Source organism: Alligator sinensis, unplaced genomic scaffold, assembly GCF_000455745.1.
Source record: "Alligator sinensis unplaced genomic scaffold, ASM45574v1 scaffold240_1, whole genome shotgun sequence".
NCBI classification, from domain to species: domain Eukaryota; kingdom Metazoa; phylum Chordata; order Crocodylia; family Alligatoridae; genus Alligator; species Alligator sinensis.
In genome coordinates this window covers 3688639-3710616 of record NW_005841902.1, presented here as the reverse complement: position 1 = coordinate 3710616, position 21978 = coordinate 3688639, and the positions used below count along the sequence as shown (strand labels likewise).

Below are 21978 nucleotides of genomic sequence, written 5' to 3'. Positions count from 1 at the left end.
CTTCCTTCCCTCTAATTCCCTTTGATTTATTCATCCATCTGGCAGATCTCATCTAAAGAGGGTAAGCTCCTTAAAATAATGATTTATTTAGAGTAAGGATTTATTTTAATTGTGTGTGTGTGTGTACAACATCTAGTATAGCGGAGCCTGATCATACCTGGATTTCTAGGCAGTATCAGAAAAAATATATACATTTAAGTATATTTACAATCAGGGGTGCTTGTATAACAGGGAAGGAGACAAACAACACACACATGCATAAACATTCACACGGGAACTATAGGATTCTTAAGGAATTGGTTAGTCTCCAGTATGCAAGGCCTAAGGAAATTTCACAGGCTCTTTCTTGACAGGGAATTTCAGAGGCCCTTTTAGAAAGTTTTAAGTTTTTATCCAATAATATATTTCTAATTTACAGGCTAGAATGAAACTAGGAATGTAAATCATTTATAATTCACTAATTTGCTGCTTTAAAAACATTTTACTAAACAATTTTGCAAATCAGCCCATGTTCGTACTTTAAGTTTACATGTCCATATTCCTAAATATAACAAAGGTGCTTTTTTTCAGCTTAATCTTTAGAAAGCTTAAATACAAAATTTATGCTGAAAATACCGTACAAAAATTAAACGTCAGATTTCTGATTGTACTAACCACTTCAAATTGGTTAAGAAAGTCATAAAATTGTCTTCAAAGGGATTCTTTGAAAACACTTCAAGTCTTAATCATAAATAAGACAGTACCATTTACACATTGAAGAGTAACTTCCTATTTGTATTCTTACAATGATTATTCTTGAAGGAATATACCAACTCACCTCTGAACACCATATGGCCTTTCTAGGATTGGCTCCTTAAACGGAGGTGGAATGTGCCCAAAGTAATCTGGGTAAGCCACTTCTGAATACTCAGGGACAGACTTAGTGTTTTTCACAATCTCAATATAAAGATCGGGGTTGTGGAGTGGCAACATATCAGGCACCTCAAGCAGCACTTGCTCTCCTGATGAATGAGAGCTGGAATCCTCCTCTTCATCAGGATCTACTCCAGTGCAGCACAGCTTCCCTAGCTGGACTGACGGTCCCTCAAACAGGCCACTTCCACAAGATGAAACATGTTGGCAAGGTTTATTACAAGCGGGGGTGGTTAGGCTAGTTTTACTTTCTTTCTTTATTAGGCAACCTGTACTGTAATACTGTTCACTTTTTGAAGTATTCTGCAAAGTGATTCTGTCCAAGCCCTTCACAATTTCTTGGCTTAGACACTGACAGGATGAAAGCAATTTCTTTTGATCATTTTGCAGCTGTAAACTATCTTTGTTATGGTCTTTCTTTGGCAGATCCAGAAAAGATGGTCTCTTATTATATTCCTCCATTTGTAAGGAACTGTGGTCCTTCACAGCAATTCCTTTTACTGACTGATTCGCTTCTGCAGGGTGCTCCTCTCCTGCTGTGGGAACAACAATAGGTCCACCTAGATTTGTAGCAGATGCAAAAGGCTTTGGTTCCTTGGAGACTAGGTCATATTCCTTAATAAAATAAATAAATACATAAATAAATAAAGATTAGGAAACTTCTGAAGCTCTTAGAAGTTGGTTTGTGTAAGCTGACAGCGATGTTCTTTTTCCTTAAAGGAAGTATATTTTGGAACAGGCCATCCAGGATGCTCTAAAGAAAATTTTGTTCTATTTAAGACAGGCAGACAAACTACAGTCACAGCAACTTTGTAAAACTTCATCTTGTCCAAAAGGGAAATCCCAAAATACCAGCTTAATGAGGCACCAATGCTTGCAAAACTTTCAAATCAGAACTTTTTAAATGACATCATTAAATTAAGATGGTAGGTACTGTGCACTATGTAAAACACACAGCAAATAAAGTCCTTTCTGACAAAGAATAAGCATAGTTCAACAATGTGATTTTCCTTCCCTTTTTTGCCCTACCTCTAATCCAGGTGTCAGAAACAGACCATAACCCATTTGAGTTACAAAAATGAGACTTAGGTATTAGGGCTGTGCGAAATGGCACTGTTCTGTTCCAACTTCAGTTTCTAGGTCTGGATGGAACAGTGTTTTGTACTGAATTTCATTTTGAGTCGAAACAGCCTCACTGTTTTGCTTCATTAAAACAGCCTCACCGTTTCAATGTTTTGCCCAACCATCAGGCTGAGTTTGTTTCCTCAACGGGACCATCGCACTAGGGAAAGGAACTCAGCCCAGCTGGGCTGAGTAACCATCCCCAGCCCCACAATTACCCTGGGGGCAGGGAGTCAGCACTGCTGGGCTGCCTCCCCATTCCACTGCACTAGATTGCGCCGTGGGCGGGAAGTCAGCCCAGCTGGGTTGACTCCCATCCCAGTGCAATCTAGCATGGGGGCGGGAAGTCAGCCCAGATGGGTTGCCTCCCCATCCCCCGTGCTAGATAGAGCCAGGGATGGGAAGTCAACCCAGCTGGGCTGACTCTCCGCCCCGGGCACGATCTAATGTGGGGGATGGGGAGGCAACGCAGCTGGACTGACTCGCCGACCCCAGTGCAATCTAGTGCGGCGAATGGAAAGGGAGCTCAGCTGGGCTGACTCCCCGCCCCTGGCGCAATCACGCGGCTGGGGATGGGAACTCAGTCTAGTTGGGCTGAGTTTCCCCAGCCCGATGGTTGGGCAAAATGTCAAAACAGCATCAAAACAGCCTCACTGTTTCAACGAAGCGAAACAGGCTGTTTCGACTCGAAATGAAATTCAGTTCAAAACACTGTTCAATCCAGACCTTGAAACTGAAGTTGGAACAGAACAGTGACGTTTCGCACAGCCCTAATACCCAAGTCTCATTTTTGTAACTCAAATGGGTTATGGTCTCTTTCTTACACCTGGACTGGAGGTAGGTGAGCTAGCGTGGGGGATGGGATGTCAACCCAGCTGGGCTGACTTCCTGTCCCCAGTGCTATGATCAAAACATTTTGACTTTTGAAGCGTTTTGACTAGCCTCGTTTTGTTTCAAGGCTATTTCAACGCTCTTTGTTTCGCTTTGATTTTGCTGTTTTGAGCTTGAAACGAGTCAAAATAGCATCGAAATGAAACAGACAGTGAAATTTCGCACAGCCCTATTGGGTATCTAGTTGCTCATAAAAAAAAGAAGCTTGCTCTAAAAATTATTCATACACAAGAGCTTGAAACAAAAGAACTTTAATAACTGGCATATAAGACATATTCCACTGAGGGGGTTATTTTCTATGCTAGGGCTCTACAGGTTCAGTGCTGAGTCAAGGTTATTTTCCCCCTCCTTTACTAACACTACCTGTAATAAAAATTCTGAACATCAAACAGTGACCCACGGTCAATGCTTTAGTTTTAAAATAATGTCTTCTGTCATCTAAATTAACCCATTATCCTCAGGAGTTTTGCACAGAAAACTGATCTGATGTTTAGTAAACAATCTTGTTGATACACAAAGTCAGAAAAAATGGACTGCAATTCAGCTAAGTATTACAGTACTACAATTCATAAATGCCAACATACTTTACCTGAAAGTTCTCTGCAAGTTCCGGGAAAAACTGTTCATATATTTTTAGTTCTTCTATGGGTCGTCCCAATTCTTGCTTTGGTTTCAGCTTATCAATATCTGTCTCTATATCATCATTCTGGAGCAACAACAAAAATATTAATTGTACATCCAAAAATGAAGAAACTTCTAAAACAATTATAGAAAACTTCTTAAATTTACAGCAGGTCATACAGTAAATAACTGTTAACAATACATGGTACTAATACTAGAACATAATTCTGATTTGTCTTCAGAAAATGCTGCTGTTGTTCAAATATATGTTACCAATTTTCTACTTATGTACATGTATATTATGTACAGGCAGGACAGAATGAGGTAACAGTCCCTAAGGAAGAAACATAGGGTTATCCTAAAAAAGAAAGGTGGCTCTCTCATATATACAAAACCCAAAGAGCAGAGAGAGATTCCCGAAAATAGGGGTTGTCAACTGGGAGTATCTGGGAAGGCCCTAGGGGGTACGAGTGGGCGGGCAGGGATGGAGCACCACCACCCAACACACTGCACCACTGCTTCCCAGAAGAAGGGCCGTGGCGGGGTGAGGGCAGCCAGAAGCAGCGGGGACCGGGAAGCTTGCATGCGGCGGCCTCCCTCCCCCTGTGCTCCATGTCCGAATGCGCGCACCCTCCCCCCCGGGGGTAGGTACACTTATTTAAAAAGGTTGAAAAACCCTGCCCTAGAGCATCACCCTACTACATGCAGCAGCCCTGGATAGTTGGACCCCTCTTGTACATTCCTTTGAATTATACCACATAGTGCTACCCAGATTGCACTTATGCTTTCCTTCAGCTGGACTCCTCTCACTTCATAACATGTAAATCCCCATCTCATTTCCTTACAATATTCAACTTTTAAATATTGATAAGCATTCATGTGTACCATTGTCCTATTCAAAAACTAAGTGTGTTAGAGGGTATGAGTAGTAGAGGGGCTCAGTGATATGAGAGGGCAGAAAGACCACCTGAAAGTTAGAGAGAATCTACATGTGAGATGGCATGTGGGAAAAATAGGGCTTGAGCTTGGGAGGGAGAGCTCCAACAAAGTGTATCTGCAGATAATAAGAGGTGTTCAAATAGGGCAATATGAAACAAAGGGATTTTAAGTCTGTGTTAAACACAAACTTTAACTACTAAAATTGGTATTTCAAAAGCCATAGGAGAGTTAGACATTCAACTTCCATGAACTTCCAACAGGCTATCTGTACAAATTCCATCTGGACCCTTTGGAAATTATGGCTGGAATCACTATTGACATCTCTTTAATTCTTGAACATGTGGTAAAGTGCAAAAATAAACTTTTTAACTAAAAATGTATTGTACACTATGAGTTCTCCCTTTGATTGAGTCTAGTGCTTACCTTAAAATGCTGGTCCTTGTCATCTTCATTTTCATTTTCAGTCTCTGTTTCTGTTTCAATGTCATCATTGTCATCACTTTCATCTACTACGTCATCCACTGTGATATAAAATGCTCTATAAGTAAGGCAGATGTATGTTTTCTACATGTACATCCCAGAAAAAAAATGTAATGTGAAATTTTTTCCACTCGCCAGTTGAGATCTGTTAGTACTATATATGAATACAATTCCTATGAAATCATATGAACACTACTACTACAACCAGATTTATCAAAGACTGAAAGCTCATTTGATATTGCAGAATCTATTATTAAAATTTCTGTGCAAATGGTTTTTCCTATTAAAAAAACAAAGCCAAAACCAAAACAACATGCACCTGTAAGAACAAGATTTGATAAATGAAAGATTTGACCAGCTGCACAGATTCAGGACTTCTCTGTTCAGCATAGCTCAGGCACAGGGAATGTGAGCTTAAGCTACCTTTAACTCTCCTCCAAACCATGAGCTACCAACTGTCATGCCCTCCCGTCACAATGTTCCTGGTAATTAAGGAGTGACTGCGTATAGTTTTGCTGCTATACCTCCTTTTGCCCAGCCAAGTCTCTTATCCTAGAAACTAGGAACAAGCAATACAAAAATTCTGAAGGCAGCTAAAAATCACACAGGAAAGCAGCTGAAGTAGTTTCTCCAACTGCTTGGCATTACTGGCTTTAGGCCTAGGATAATCTTCTTCATTACCATATTTTTTCATGTATTTTAACTGAAAATAAGTTGAGACCAACACATTACAACTGTTTCCTTGATATGATTTAGGTTAAAACACAATGCCAATATAAGTGGGCACTATCCACAAACTTCAGTGAATGCGTACCTTCTTCCACAAATGGCAAAATTTGCCCCCCACTGTGTCATTTTAAATACTGAGTATTGTTTATATTTCAGAGCAGGAATTTTGCACTTATTTAATACATTTGATATTATTATGGTTTAGCCACTCCACAGAAAATAAGCTGTTTGTTGTATTTGTCACTCGTGAAATATTAATTTAATCATTGTAAAAGTTAAAAATAGATGTAGCATAAGGGGTGGGGCTATTTTGTACATCTCTTCTTTTAAACTTCTTGTCTCATTTTCTTTACTGACCATAATATTTCTATGTTTATAGTTTTAAAGAAGCTGCACTAGAGGCCATTTAAAAGAGCCATGTTACAAGAAGACACTTAAAGCCTCTTACTCTGTGCCCTCACACTAAATTTCTTGTTCCCCATGGCTTTTGGCAGCACCTAGAAAGCAGAGGGGGACATAGCAGTGGAGGGATTGGTGGCATAATTGAAAGATTGGTAGACTACAACAGTGTCCATACCACAAGCATATGACCTGTCACTCTGAAATGTTGGTGACCCCTAGACTAGATAATTAATGTTTAATCAGGTCTGATTTCATGGAACCAAGAGCAGTGTTAGATATACACAGAGCCAATGCATTAAAAGTAACTGTACCTTCTGGAGGCAAACTGTAGAGCTGAGCCACAGGACCACTGGTAGGAATAACTGGGAGTTGAAAATGAAAAGCACTTTTAATTGTTGGTAGTGGAAGACGGTTTTTAGGGAAACATTTTCTCATTATTAGGCTGGATGTGTTGACAAGTGGATCAAGAGTACGTACTGCAAGGCAATCCTATTAAAAAAAAAAAGAGAGTCACAAAATAACAGATGTTTTCAAAAAGCAAAACACCAGTTTTTTAAAAACATATAGCATTATACATATATTTACGTACATACATAGTTTTGCGCACAAAATTAGAAGATGGAAAATTTATTATTACTGCTAAAAATGAGTAAAAATGTCATTTTAATACAAAAAGATATACTAAGGTATAATAGATTTAAATAGATGGACTATAAAGCAGTATTGTTTGCTACTTTTGAAACTTGTAGATCTTCTGCCAACTCTGTTTCACATTTGTATAAAAATACCCCATTTATTAGTTTGTAGACTGTTTCTTCTTGAATTTGAAACCTGTTCCTCAGTAATCTGAGTTACTTTTGAATAGCATGAGATATTAGCTAAATCACAATCACCATTTCTCCCATTTTAGATAAGCCAAGGAGTGAAACCAAATACAGAAGATAAATCTAATTCTCATGACATAGCAGCACAGTACCACACAGAACAAGAGAGCAATGAGTTAGTATCTTAGGGCCAAATCCAAAAGAGGACTGAAATGCCCAAAGCAGGACCAAGGCTGACTTTAGGTACCCAAGCCCCAAACTGATTAAAAACCCCTTTTCAGAAGTAACATTCACCAGGCACCTTCCTTTTTTTGGAACCAATGAGTTCCATTGGCACCCACAGTTCTGCTTTTGTGCTTGCTCAGAACTTCCCCATTTGAACAGCTAGGAGCCCAGCTCCTCCCAAAACCCCATCTGAGCCCCAAAGCAAGTCTGAGTAGCACCTGTATCCCAAGAAAGGCCCTATCACATAGGCATGTTTAAGAACCCACCTTGGGCGCATCCCAAGTACCCAAGTGCAGTTCACAGCACCTCAAAGAAGTCTGAGGTGCCGCAAACCACATGCAGTGCATGTGTAACTATTCACTGTGTTGTTAGCAGTGTGGCTGGGGTTTATTTTTTGACACGAGGAGATCCCAGTGTCAAAAAAACCTGCTGCCAAAAAATGTGTCATGGTGCACGTGACAACAGTGTATGCTGCCAGAAAGGGAGCCTGGCTGGCCAGAGCCATACTCCGGCTGCCAGCCAGGCTCCAAGATGCCAGCTTGGCACTGCTGCTGCCCCAGGAAGCCACCAGGACTCCAGGTAATGCCAGCACAGGTGCTGGCCCCAGCCTCCCCTATACCACCCAAGTCACTTTTCTGTGCACCCGAGTGCGTGTGCAGGGGCGTGCCCTGGGACAAAAAGCAGCAGCACAAATATGTGCTGCTGCTATTTGTCCCATGGGAAACACACATCTCTGGCACATATGGGCTTGTCAGGGATATGCCCCATGTACACACCAACAGTCATAACCACTTTTATTCAAAGTGGATAGCCAAACAAGTAGGAGGTGGGAAGGGGTGATTTCAAATTATCATTATAGCGAAATAGCACTAAGTGAAACAGTGTTAAGCAGGGGTTGCCCGTACCAAATACCTTTACCAAGATGTAAATTATAAACTGATAAAATATAAGAAATTAAGGCCTGCAAAATAATTTAGTCAGTCTATGCCTCAAATCTTACAGTAAAGCATTTGTTTTCTAAAAGGTAACTGAGAATTCATAAAATAATACCTGTAACAACTGAATAGTATGCAAAACTTTCATGTGCAATGATAGCAAATAAATAAATATAAAAAGGAATTCAACTCACTTGTGAAGTATTGTAAAGAATTTTCATTCCATTTGCATCGATAAAGGCTTTCCTTCCCAATTTGATATTTGTAACACTTTTAATGCATTGTAAGATTCCTTTTCGGATTAGCATGTGCCTGTGTCGACTATCATGGCGGTGCCAATCTACATAAATTGTTAAAAGCACCTGGACATATCCTCTGTCGACCGCTCTCCTGGCATTTGTTTCTTAAGATTGACAATAAGGAAAAAATTAAAGGAGGCAAATTAAGCATTGCTAGAGTATAATGAAAGGATATTAGCAATTGAAAATATTACTATAATTTTGCATCAAATTTAAAAACTAGGATGTTGTATTTTATCATGAATGAATTATAATGAATAAATTATAATAATAAAATAATGATAAAAATAATAAAATGATTCATAATAAATAATAAATGTTAAGGAGAGAGCCCTCCAGTCACCTTCATACAGTTTTCCCTATCTTCCATTAATAGAGATAGGGAAAGTCCAAGAATATAAATTTTCCCATTTCATAGAAATCAAGCCATATGGCTGCAATTGTTTTCTCTATCAAGATCACAAAACTAAGAAGTAAGTCACTCTGAAACACTCATATAAATTTGCCTAAACAAACTTTATCCAATCCAATACTGAAATACATTTAACATACTTCTCTGCTGTAACTGAGCACAGGTTATGAACAAAGATCAATTTCCTGATGTTAGTTAACTTGCAATATATTTCTATTGATGTGGTGGTGACTGGCAGTACTTCTATGGTTGTTCTGCAGATGTTTTCTTTTTAACTTAATTTTTAATGCTCCAAGTTAACATTTGAAATTGAAGCTGATACTATCAAGCTACATATATTTTTATTAAAGCTCCAGGTAAGAAATAAAATTGGTTTGGACAACAAGCTGAATGGATACTTGAAAGTAAAACAAAAGAGAAACAAAACATCACGGGTTTATATAACTCTCAATTTTTTTTTTTAACAATAGACATTAACAAGTAGTAAGTGCAGATGTGATTTTTATCATGGAAACAATTTCTGAAAAAGACTACTACCAAAAAACTACTATTCACATACTATACTAGTTCAATAAGGATATTTTACTATGTACACCTAACATGCCAATATGTACAATGTGTATTGTACACTCCAGGTTAACTCCCACACAAATTTTAAGTATTTTTTATATTTAACAAGAAAATAGACATAAGAGAGATATTTTGAGATACTTCTCTTAATCTGTTTCCTTCATTTCTCAAACTTAACATTGGATTTAATTACCAGGGTTAACAAAAAAAAGTTTCCAGTTTCTTGGCTAACAGGCAAAAATCAAATACAACTAGCAAACTGTCAGCAAATGTGCATATCCCTATTATATGTTTACCTGTGTGCATATGAACAATGCAAGCATGAAAGCCTCACATGTTTTTCTATTGCCCATACTCCATGTAGCCTTTTTTTTAAAAAAAAAAAGAACTGCCGTGTAGTATTTCTATAAACTCAAACCACCAATTTTTCCAAGTCATTGTACCTCTATAAAAACAGTTCTCCAGTTAACTTGAACTTTTGCAGTTCTGCCATTTCCATTAAATACATAACTGATTTTAACTGCCAGATTTTGTCCAAGATCCAAAACATAACTGACTGAAATGACCCAAACCCCAAAAATACCTCCTGCAGGCAAAAATAATTGGTTATTTCAATGAAAAACAAAAGATTTTCAGAGATACCAGTAATAGAAAAACAAAGGCGTTACAAAACAGTTTTGCAATGACAACTATATTATGCTGATTGCCTGTAAAGACTTATAAAATAAAGGTTCAGAAAGCCATTTCCACTTATTTTTAAATTTGAATTTTCTATTTTACAAAACGAGATTGTACACACCAAAAATGCATACTTTGTGAAATACATATATGCCTCAGGGGGGAAGAGAGGCACAATGCCAAAAGGCCTTCGGGACCCCAGGGAACCACTTTTGCTTACATTTATTTCTTCTAAGGTCTCTTAATTTACATAATGGACCATCATCAATCAAAATTTCCCGCTTTGAAAGAAGTAGGTATGTTGGCTTCTTAGTTTTCCATAGACCTCAGATTTGACTTTGCATTTACACAGTAGCAGACTATTATTCTGAGATATTTCCTTCTATTGGCTTTTTCTCTGCAAGAAATCCTGAAAAATACTTACAACTATAAAAGTCCAGGGAGTAATAAAGGCTGTGAAGTTGATCAAACCTGAGAATGACTAAAATTCAGTACAAACGGAGACAGAGACCACCACACACAAGTAAGTTTCCAGTTGTACCCTAGAATGATTATCTAGAAATCCTGGTCACCTTACAACTCCTACCCATTTTACTGCTATTCTAAAACTACGATAGTACACACAGATTCACTGTGAGGGAAGGAAATAATAGCTTGTAGCTTATTGGAAAGTTAGCAGAGAGAAAATTCTTAGCATTTATCCTTCCAGACTCAATTAGCCACTGGAGAAGAATGGCCCCTGTTATTTCTATACTTGTAATCTTTATTTTAAAGCTAGTATCAGATACTTTCTTTAGGCATGTAAGCTCATTTCATCATAGCCGGGCTAAAGGAGATGGTATACATTTGGCGAAATCTGCCTTCACCCTGATTTACAATTCATGGGAGTGAGAATCACAGCCACCCACTGCAGAAGGGTGGAGCTAAGCAGCTATTAAAGGATACTTCCTCACCACAGAGTCCAAGTCAGTTTTTGCATAAGTTGGGTAGACTCTCTGCTACCCAACTGGTTAGAGACAGTTAATATTACACATGCTGCAAATATTGAAATACAACACAAAACATTAAAGATGAAATTTTCACTTAAAGTTTCCTATTTGTTGTTGGTTTCAATCAAAATAATTTAGTTTAAAAATATATAGTCTAACAGAAATCATCTAGGAGTCAAACACTTACTTGATTTTAGCAATGCAGCAAGTGTGTCTAAAGCAACCCTGTCAACATAACAAGAGACAAACAACAAAGAACTAGTAAACTTAATCTACAACATTGTAAAGCCATAAAAATATAAGCAACTGACTTCCTGAGCAACCATCCCAAAGACTACCTTGACTGTATTAATATTATGTAGGCTTTTCCTCAAAACATTTAATTCTATGTCATGCATCTCTTCTAGATTTGAAATCAGATAATGTAAGTTAGAAACACCAATATAATGGTTACATGAACTTTAAAAGCTCTTACAAAGATGATACCCGCAATCTTAAGTCCTATTCACATAACTGAACATTATAAAATTATAGATTATTTTTAAAGAATTGATTTTTAAAGAAATGTTTGAAATGTAACAAATTACTTATGTAACACTACAATACACTGTTTTGGCAAAACTGATGGTTAAGAAAACTGGTTATAGATCAATACTCTTAATTTGTTATTTGTATATTCCTATTAAGCAAATACAAAATAATATTTCTACATTAGAAGCCCTTGCCTATTATTCAGAATGTAAAAACTACATTCTTTTTAACCTCTTGGCAAAGATGGGCAGACTACACCTAGTCCTTGACTAATAGTAGTTGCATGCTAGGAAAAACATGCTCAACAACATCAAGGAATTATATTCATACGTTTTAATTTTCTTGGACAAAAAAAAGGAATAAATCATTTGTATAAATCAAAGTAGTCTGTAAAAACTATATTCACAAGAACTGTAAGAACCGTATTCATCTGCATTAGGTTTAAAATGTAAAACATACTTGTTACGTGCACAATGAAATTAGTACGTGCGACATGGTTATTTGGTACGCAACCGATGCCTCCTGTTGCACAGATGTACAATTCAAAAAGGAGGTAGATTACAAGAAAAGCATGGTATTAAAATAGTCAGGCACAAATTAATGAGATAGCATGATTCCGAACTATTTTTTGAGAAATCGAATGTTAAAGGCAGGCCAGCCTTTCTATTTTTACCCAAGATTCAGTAACAAACTAAAGAATCAAGGAAGTATTATTTGAGAATGCCACTGAAAGTTTCATATACATATACTAAATTGCATGGTGCCTTCATATTATGAGTCTTTGCTCTAAAGAAACTGCATATTGTAACACCTGAGACATGAGGAACAAGCATTTTCCTTTTGCTTTTTAGTTTATATCAATTTAACTATAATAGTAACAGCCTGACTACCTGTCAACCCAATGGCTCTCTAAGATGACACGGCACTATATCAAGAAATATATTTGCAATGTGTTTTTAGAATAACACTGAAGCAAAACTTCAAGAAATTAATGCTGATGAAACTGCCTCAAAATGTTTCAAGTGATCTGGGGAAGGCTGTGAGCAGTTTTTTGTATGTAGGAGTGATGCACAAGTAAGAGACAATTTCTGTACATTACATGGCATAATAACCAGGTATTTTAATATCATAGCTTGGAAATAAGTGGTATTTATAGAATCCAAGATTTAGGGGTTTTGTCCCAGCATTTAACAGTGAAGTCTGAAGGAGAATTTGATTAAAAAAATTCTTCCTCAAAAATAAATTTTGAAAAGCATTTAAAGTTTTTTGCATATAATATATTTAAATAAAACCCCTTTTACTCACTTCATAAGGCCAGTGTTCTTTTTACTAAAAGGGCCAATGATCTTAAACATCAGTTCCACAACTCCATTTTTCCCCAAGGATACTGCATTTACAGCTGAAAGGAGTAAAAATTGGAAAAAAAAATGATAGAAATTGAAATATTTCTAATTATAGTTCTAACTTAACTATTTGGTTTTAGCAACCAAAATACAGGCAAGTAAATATACAAGTGGGTTTAGATTATGTCCATTACTGTGCTGAAATAAGACAACAAATCGGGCTAAAGCAGCTCCTTACTAGTTCTTATTTTGTTAATGTACATACCTGATACTACTCAAATACCTAACCATTCCTTACCCCTTCATAAAAAAAAACCCCATGAGTGTTCTAATGAAGTCCCAAGTTGTTACTGTTACAAAATATTTCTGGTATTTACTAGTATGCTTTGAAATAAAAACTATACTTATTTATGCAAGTGAACACACATTTACTGATATATTACTCTTATTTAATTGTTTGTTTATTTACTGGATCTCTGAATTCAGTAGTCTGTATATACTACAGCAACCAGGGCTATCACCAAGGCTTGTGGGTTTTGGGAGTAGGTTTTTTCTTCTTTTTTTTGTTGGGGAGAGGTGGGAGTTGGGTATCTGAATGGGTTTGGTAAGCCATCAGGAAGTGCAGGCAAATGTTTCAAAAAAAGCAGAAATTTACTGACATCATCTACTTTAGAGACAGAAGAATCACTTCTAGGAAGGTGCAGGAGAGTAGATACCACGTGGGAAAATATACAGTGGCACAGGCAGAGGCATGGTAGTACACATGGACACTGAAGCCTCTCCCAATTTTTTAATGTTAATAACAACAGAAGTCGTTATTTTCAATATATGCTTTCACCTCCTTTCTTATCAAGATGTATCATAAAAAGTTTTCCTTCCTTCAAGTTTATGCTTTGTCAGTTAAGAAGCTATCTTCCTCTTAGCACTGGCAAACCTTCTAGGCTCCATGACTAAAGGGGTCCTTCAGCAACAGGACAGAGGTGTCCTGTTGTCAGAAGCCCAAATACTAACAGTATTGGGTGCCTATACATGAGCAGCGAGGCTGTTCTGACACACTGTAATTACAGCTCATCAGAGCAGACTCAATTAATTAAGTCTGCTGAAGCGTGGTAATTACTGTGTTGCAGGGAACTCCAGTGTCTCATGCATCAGCATTCCTATGCTGAAAAATGATGGCTTGCGCTTTAGTTAGAGCAGCTCTCGGAACCGCACTAATTAAAGCACCCTCCCCACCACTCCCAGAGCACATGTATAAGTGCCCATTATTTCTATCCCAGTACCACCTAGTCTCTGTATAGTAGTTCCTGATAAAAAGAGTAGAATTACAATATAAAACCCGCAGCTGACAGTGAAGTGGTAAATTAGAGAAGTAAAAAAGGAGTTAATGAAGGACCTGTGGTCTGCCCTGAAGAAGGTACAGAGTGTATGTGCTTATTCTCAAATGTGGTGCTTCGTGAAGAAACAAGTGATACACAAACATAGGTGCATAAAAAACTGGTTCATTTAAAAAAAAATTCTTTACATGGGTATCAAGAGGGCAATCCAAGAGGAAAGAACTTATTTTAGTAGTCATACATGAAACAGTAATTCAACTTTATTTACTAATAACTTAGGGCATTTATACATGTGTTCTGGGAGTAAGGAGCAGCGTTCACTCTAAGCTACATGGCATGAGTGCACCTGCGCAGCCACGCACACCGCACAACTTAGAGGGAATGCTGGTACGGAGGGGTTTAATTAGAGCAGCTCTAAGCGCCTCTCTAATTAAAGCACCTGGAGCGACTTCTGTATATCATCATCCCCGTACTTAAAAATGGCAGTGGGGATGCTTTATCTAAAACTTGTCCAATGAGCTTTAGATAAAGCTTCCCCGCCATCATTTTTAAGCACAGGGATGCTGATGCACAAGATGCTGGAGGTTGCTGGAGAGTGGTAATTACCAAGCTCCAGCAGACTTGATTAATTACACCACATCGGAGCAGCCTCACGGCTTGTGTATAGGTGCCCTTAGAGTCTGTATCATTAACAGTAGTATTCCAGATACTACACACATTATTATACCCAAGGAGGATTACAATCTTAATAAATAAGAAAAAGGGCTAAAAGGGGAAAGAGGTAGATCTGAGTCCCAGTCCAGTCCCCTATTCAGTGAAGCAAGCTGCCTCTCAACTAAGTCATTAGGATATCCTCTACTAACGTCTCCCTTTTAAAGCATCATATAAAGTAGATTACTATAAACAAAGCTGTGTCATTAAACATGCCACAACTTCATGGGTGCACAGTGGCTCATGGAAGCCATGCTGCAAAACAAAATCTCAGATTAATTCCTTCTGAATAATGTGCCTTTGTTCCTATGAGTTTGTTAAGATAAGCATTTGGAATGCAAAATTTAAATTAAAAAAAACCCAAAACATCAAAACCAGCCATGGTGACTCACTCCTCAGAAGGAGCAACTCCAAACTGATGGCCTGCTCTTGCAATACTGGCACAGTGAGCATTGCAATGTTTTCACCAAAAGCCAGTGATCCAAGTTTCTGCTGCCTGTAGACCAGGGGTGGGCAAAATGTGGCCCAGGGGCTGGATGTGGCCTGCCAGGCCATTCTATCCGGCCTGTGGGGCTCCTAAAAAATTTAGAAAATTAATATTCATCTGCCCTGGGCTGCCTGTCATGCAGCCCTCGGTGGCTTGCCGAAACTCAGTAAGCGGCCTTCTGCCCAAAATAATTGCCCACCCCTGCTGTAGACACACTGAAGCAGACTATGATGGATGCACAATACTCTATCATAGCATTTCCCCTGATAAATGTTCACAGTCAGTCAGTAAAAGGGAAAAATTACTGAAGCAAATACAAATGCTCCCTAAGGAGAAATAAGTGACAGCTTCTTGGTTAAGATTTTAAATCAGCAGTAATTATGAAGTAGCAAGGTAATTTAAAAAGGCAGTACTATGAGCGCACACACAAGAGAATGCTTATCCCAATAAATGCTTATAAATAAGTCAATTAATTTATCGGTACTGTTTTAAAACATTTAACGTCAGCATTCATACAAAATGAAAAAGTTGGCAAATAGCTCCACTGAAAAAGAGAATTGATTAAAAAAAATAAAATTGTAGCAAGCATGCAGACTATAGCTGTTGCTACAGTTTTTTTTAATGCAAAAGGATATACATTGTTCAGTTTTCAGGAAGCAATTTATTATAATCATGTAATTGTAAGCAAATATTTATATCCTACGTTTTAAACACTGCAGGATAAAGTATTTGATGTTGTATGGAAAAATAACTGAATGCTCCGCAATACTTACAGTTGGTAGAGTAAACCCGTAGTACTTGGAGACATGGCAGTATTAACCTATGGTTCTGCAAATTCTGTTTCACCAAATTCAATGATATGTTTAAGGCTCCATTAATTCTGGCTTTAACTCCAAACTTTTTATCTGAAATAAAAATCAACAAAAAGTCTGAATTTGATTTTGATTTAGCCAAATGGGGGAAAAGGGGAATAATGTAAATATATTTAAGTTTGCTTAAAAGTAGAAAGATAAACTAGTTGTTCATCTCTTATCCCTCATCATTCTCCCCTTGTCCAGTCCATCACTTCCTTAATTTTCTTTTTCCATTCTGGTCAACATGATTACATTTAGTAATTCTGAATATGCTTAAATCCAACCTGAGAAGTTCAGCAATTTGAAGTCAGGTCTTCTCTACTTGGCTGGGCACTCAAAAACTGAGGCACCTGCATTAGTAGTCACTTTGAAATTTAGATCTTCAATATCTGCATCTCTGTTTACTCAGAATGATAATGAAAGCAATTATCTAGTATTTGTCCTGAAAAAATATTCTAAAAAAGTTAGTTATACCAGTTGAAGAATATTATGTGGGCAAAATATCAACAGTTAAAATGCTGATTTACCTCTACTGTGATTACCTTTTGGACCAATTTTTGCAAGAAGGGAATGAAGTTGCACCATTAATTCCTCATTTGGTGGAGAGTCTTTGCTGGCACCCAAAAGCAACTGCAACAAGATCTGTGTCCCCCCTTTAGAAACTAAAATGCAAGCTCTGCGACCACCACCTTGAAATTAAGAAAAAAAGAAGTATAAAAATATTCAAAGAATATTAAGGTATTCAAGGTCAGATACTCTTTGGAACAGAAGCTTTTTCATCATACCACCTTGAAATTCCCAAGCACTTTGTTGGCACTATACATTTAGTAAGGCAAATGATTAAACCAATTTTTATAAATATTATACATGAACTAGATTTTCATTATTTTAATCTCAAAAAATAAAGTTGTATAAATCAGCTGTCTTAGGTATACTTTTATTTGAGGCACTAATCTATAGAAAATATAGGCACACTATCAAATTGCCACTTGATGAAAACTTACCAACAGATACTAACTCAATGAGAATACTTAATATGTTTAGAGTAGTCTGAAGATCTCTGGTATTCTGAAACGAAATAATATTCTGTAAGTTTCAGTTTCAAATACTTCATACTACACACATATTTATCTTTGTTGCATTTGTGAAGCTAATATTTTTTCCTCGTAGAACTAAAATAGGGCTATGTTTTCATGCTTGCTCTCTACACTTCCTCATACCCTTTGAAAGTCATTATTTTATGCCTAAAGAGAGAGGGTTGGTTTTCTACTACTCAATGATACCAGGTTTTGAAACACAAAGCCATTGTGCCCCCATACATATCTTCTTTTACTCTGAAGATCCTACTTATAAAGATTTTGCTTTAACAAGAACTTCAGATACACTACAGATACTTGAGTCACATGCATCGTTTTAATATCAAGAAAATAATAAGTGGCAACTGGAACTCTGAGATATATGTCAATCAAATCACTTAAATAAGCTTTTAGATCTTGATTGAACAAGATATCTAAATAATATTCTGTCTGCCAGTTCATAAACAGTTTCTTTGAATTTTTCAAGTTTGTCATGTTCTTAAGCACTATTGAAGTAGGACTTGTAAAGGTACTTCTCAAAACAGAACTTGCATACTATGGAGGTAGGTGGGCTGGGAAAGGTATACATAATAATTTAAAGCCCAATATTTATACTCTGCATTATATAACTCACACACAAATAAAGGGCATCACCTCTAAAGTGGAGAGGATAACTTCTACTCCTGTGGAACCTTTGGCAGTCATTTCCTTCCTGGTTTTTTCTGAAAGTCAGAGAAAGACCATTTTTCTTTTAATGGCTTTGCATTACAGGTATTTGGTCAGTTTTCTGTGTAGAAAATGGATACCACATTTAGGAAGTCTAAGCTATATAAAAAAAAACAACCCATAAAGAAGGGGTGAGTTAAAGTGATAAAAATATAACAACATTTAGAGTGAGCAAACTGATTTAGATGTGAAAGTTAGCTTATGCTTTTAACTTATTCTTTCATACATCACTCCAGGACCCAGTTTTGACCTGGGCTAACCAACTTGGTGTGGGGTATGAATGAAAACCACAGTGTGACATTCATTTATGCTGGTAATCCTAAATGATACTTTGCAGCAAGGATGCGGGTATCATTTAAATGCTGACAGTCCTCCAAAGTCATCTTAGAATTTTCCTCAGGTATCCAAAAGGACATAACAAGTATTTCCAATTGGACGTACCACTGGCAAGTGCAGCACCAGTGAGGACAGAGGAATTTAAGTCTGATTTTGCAGGTATCTACACATACCCAAAGGTTAACCTGGGTGCTCAAATCCAAGTTCTGATAACAAGGGTTAGATTGCATTATCCCTAGGAAGCTAATGATGCAAAGCTATCCAGGTGAATCTCCTGATAAAATGTAACAATGCTTCCATGAACTGTGCCACCCAAAAGGAGGGGGAGCCGGGCTCGGTGCTGTGCTCTGGCCACAGCAGCTGCCACCTCCCCTGGGCGACAGACAGGGCTCAGGTACTGCTGGGGGGCACGGGGGGCTGCAGGCCCTGATCCCTGGTCCCATAGCCCTTGTAGCTGGGGCACCCCACGGGAGCAGGGGTCAAGAGTGAGGGGCACTGGCAGGGCTGGGGGGGGTGGCAGGACGTGAGTTGGGAGTGAGGGCACAAGTAGGGCTGGGGGGATAGGGGGCTGTGGGTTAGGAGTGAAGGGCACCAGTAGGGCTGGGAGGGCTGTGGATCAGGAACGAGCGGCACTGGCAAGGCTGGGGTGGGGGTGCTATGGCTTGGGAGTGAGGGACAATGAAATATCAGGGCTGCTCAGCACCACAAAACAAGGCGGGAGGGTGGAGCCACAGCTGGACCTGCATCCTGGTGAGTGAAGGGGGCAGGGGGAGCTCTGATTTTCCATGATTTAAAAAAAAAAACAAAAAACAAAAAACAAAAAAAAAAAATCAAAATATATAGGTATTTAGAACGAAATTTTATTTTAATGATTGTGGCACTGGTAGGCTTCCAAATTGCTTTAAAATTGTAAATATAACAATAAAAGATTGTGTTCAACTGATATATATATATTAGTGGCGTTTCATTTTAAGTGCAGAAAAATATGGATTTGGGGTGTTTGAATCAGAGATTTGGGGATTTTAAACACAAAAAACCAGGATCCCTGGCAACTATCATTCTATGAAGTTGGTATTATTCCTATAACATCTGTTTTTATGTCCCCCAGCAGGAGTCCAGCTTCTCCATTTTACTTACATTAGTGTATAGGCATATTAATCATTTCTGCCTGACCTTACCCAAGTTTCTAGTTAGAACAGGTAGTCAGTTGTTCAACAGTAATACCCACCTGGTTCCTACTTTTATCAATGGTGCTAGTATCCATTTCTCTTCCAGTCTCTAGAGGTCCTTTGTCCCTGAAGAAATTCTCATTTACTCAGTTTTCCTCTCATCATATATGTATTCCCTTTATGGAAGTTTTCGGGCTTCTCCTAATTTTTTTCTCCTGGTTTCCTACTTTAAACTCCTATCAATCCTGCCAAACTTGATACCAAAAGGCTATTTACCTGCTTACTCAAATGGAGCATATTTCTTTTAGAGTAACCATGGATACATGCTAATGACCAAACCATCTCCAAGCCTTTTTGACAGTACCAGTCTCTCAGCCATCTGATCTTCATTATCTTGCCCCTTCTTTTCTTGGAACAGGAAGGTTCCCACTGAAAATCACTTGAGCTTCAATTCTTTTAAGTGTCTTTTAAGTGTCAGCTTTTATACAAATCCTCCATGCTTTCTTCCCATTTTTTCTTCCTTCCACTTACTCTCTGAGATTTTTTTGCCACCCATACAGTTACTCAGAGATTATTTTTAAATCTACCCATTTCTGTCTACTTAAAATACACACCAAAAAGGGTTACAGTATTGCAAGCAGTTTAGTTTTACTGAAATATAAAATCCGCAGAGCATAAGGAGGGGGGGGAAAAGAACCTAACAAACTTCCACATCACATTTTTTCATATAAACTCATATTTATAAACTAGTCAGATACGACCCAGTTATATATTACTTAAAAAGCAAATCCTAAACCTCTGTTCTCTGCTGCCCCCTAGCCGCCATTTCAGAAAACAAAAGAAACTTAAAAGTTTACATTAGGATAAAGTCAACCACTAATCCACATGCCAGTGATTATTGCGATTAAAATCAAAAGCCAGACTAGCCAGTCTAAGCCAATCATAGCCAGACTAATAGCTGAACTGCAATAATTCTAGTATAGACTTTTTAACTTCTTATACCATACCAACTAGAGGTGCACTGATACATCAGTCCGATATTGCATTGGTACTGATATAAAGAAAATTTGCTATACTGGATATCGGCCAGATAATTTGGCCAATAAATGGCCGTGCTGCGTGCAGCCACAGCACAGCACAAAGCAGAGCCAACAGTATAGAGAGTTGCCTCCGGCTGGTAAGCTGGAAAGGGAGGGGGAAAGGAGGGGTGGGGGGGGTAGATCAATGTCCCCTGGGGATCTGTGCAGGGTGGGCAGGTGGGCTGGAGCACCCGCTCCAAGCCTCCCCCCGCCAAGAAGAGCCCCGTGCAGCACCAGAAGAGCCTCAGAGTGGGCACCGGAGGTGCTGGGAGGGGCCTGCCACCCCATATTTTGCTACAGCTCCGCTCCCAGCCCCACGCCACCAGGTGCAGCCTAGCTCCATGTCCCGCCTCCATCCACGCACTGGGAAGAGCTGAGGCTGAGCCAGGGAGCTGGTGTCACAGGGCTGGGAGTGGAGCTGTGGCAAAATCTGGGGTGGCTGCAGTCCCTCCCAGCTCCACTGGTGCCCGCTCTGAGCCCAGTCCCCGCCAAGAAGAGCACAGCGCAGCGCCAGCTCCAGCCCACCTGCCCCGCACAGATACAGGGGGCACACCCTGCCCTTGTGGAGTATAAGCAGTGGCGGGAGATGCCCCCTACATGAGCTGCACCTCCATCCTCCCCCCATCCCCCTGGGTACAGCCTGCCCCTGTCCCCTCCTCCTGCACCGCAGGAGGCATTGATCTGCCCCCCCCCTTTCCACTTCCACCACAACAGACTTAACACATGGAGGCAGCTGTATCAGATATTAGATTGGTATGGCCCAATATGCCTCCTTGAATATTGGCAATTGGTATTAGCCCCAAGAATCTCTATCGATGCACCCCTAATACCAGCCACTGTAATACTGCCCACTGTTAATACAATTAACATGTTTTGGGATAAAGTGTAGGAGGGGAGGAAAGGGTGCTCATAACAGGAAAATAGTTCAGAGAGAAAATTACCTTGACTCTGAGCCAGATGAAGGATCTTTGAGGTAACATATCTGGCAGTGTCTGCTTCTACTAACAAGGATTCTGAGTTGATCTTCTCCAGTTGTGTTAGCAGCACCACAATCCGAGAATTGCTAGCGAGACTGAAAGAAACATATTTTATATTTGTTTTAATTTACACACCAGCATTTGGAATTTTTTCTGAGCTGAAACAAAGTAGTTATCCCCCAACCCCAGCTTTTTTTTTTTTTTTTTAGTTAAAGGCAGACAAGGTTAGCTCTTTAGTGAACCAGGCTTAGATCAATAGCTTTTCTACAATTACACAGTAAAACCAGAAGTATTTCCTATACTTAGTTCATTCTCAAAACTAGCACT

General features: G+C 38.7%; 1 protein-coding gene across 7 annotated transcripts in view; it reads right to left on the bottom strand.

Annotated features, from left to right (window-relative positions):
* The window catches only part of AGTPBP1 (ATP/GTP binding protein 1), a 126351-nt gene that overhangs the window by 53795 nt on the left and 50578 nt on the right, over positions 1 to 21978 (bottom strand). For 6 of the 7 annotated variants that reach the window (XM_025197692.1, XM_025197689.1, XM_025197694.1 and 3 more), the window contains exons 4-15: positions 21616 to 21746; positions 18019 to 18086; positions 17293 to 17356; positions 16816 to 16977; positions 16208 to 16339; positions 12865 to 12958; positions 11216 to 11253; positions 8275 to 8483; positions 6408 to 6585; positions 4909 to 5006; positions 3515 to 3631; positions 818 to 1527 (exon numbers count right to left, since the gene is read on the bottom strand). In XM_025197692.1, the coding sequence (XP_025053477.1) occupies positions 818 to 1527; positions 3515 to 3631; positions 4909 to 5006; positions 6408 to 6585; positions 8275 to 8483; positions 11216 to 11253; positions 12865 to 12958; positions 16208 to 16339; positions 16816 to 16977; positions 17293 to 17356; positions 18019 to 18086; positions 21616 to 21746 (2001 nt within the window). The remainder of the gene's footprint in view (positions 1 to 817; positions 1528 to 3514; positions 3632 to 4908; positions 5007 to 6407; positions 6586 to 8274; positions 8484 to 11215; positions 11254 to 12864; positions 12959 to 16207; positions 16340 to 16815; positions 16978 to 17292; positions 17357 to 18018; positions 18087 to 21615; positions 21747 to 21978) is intronic. The other variant, XM_014517354.2, reaches the window with a different exon arrangement.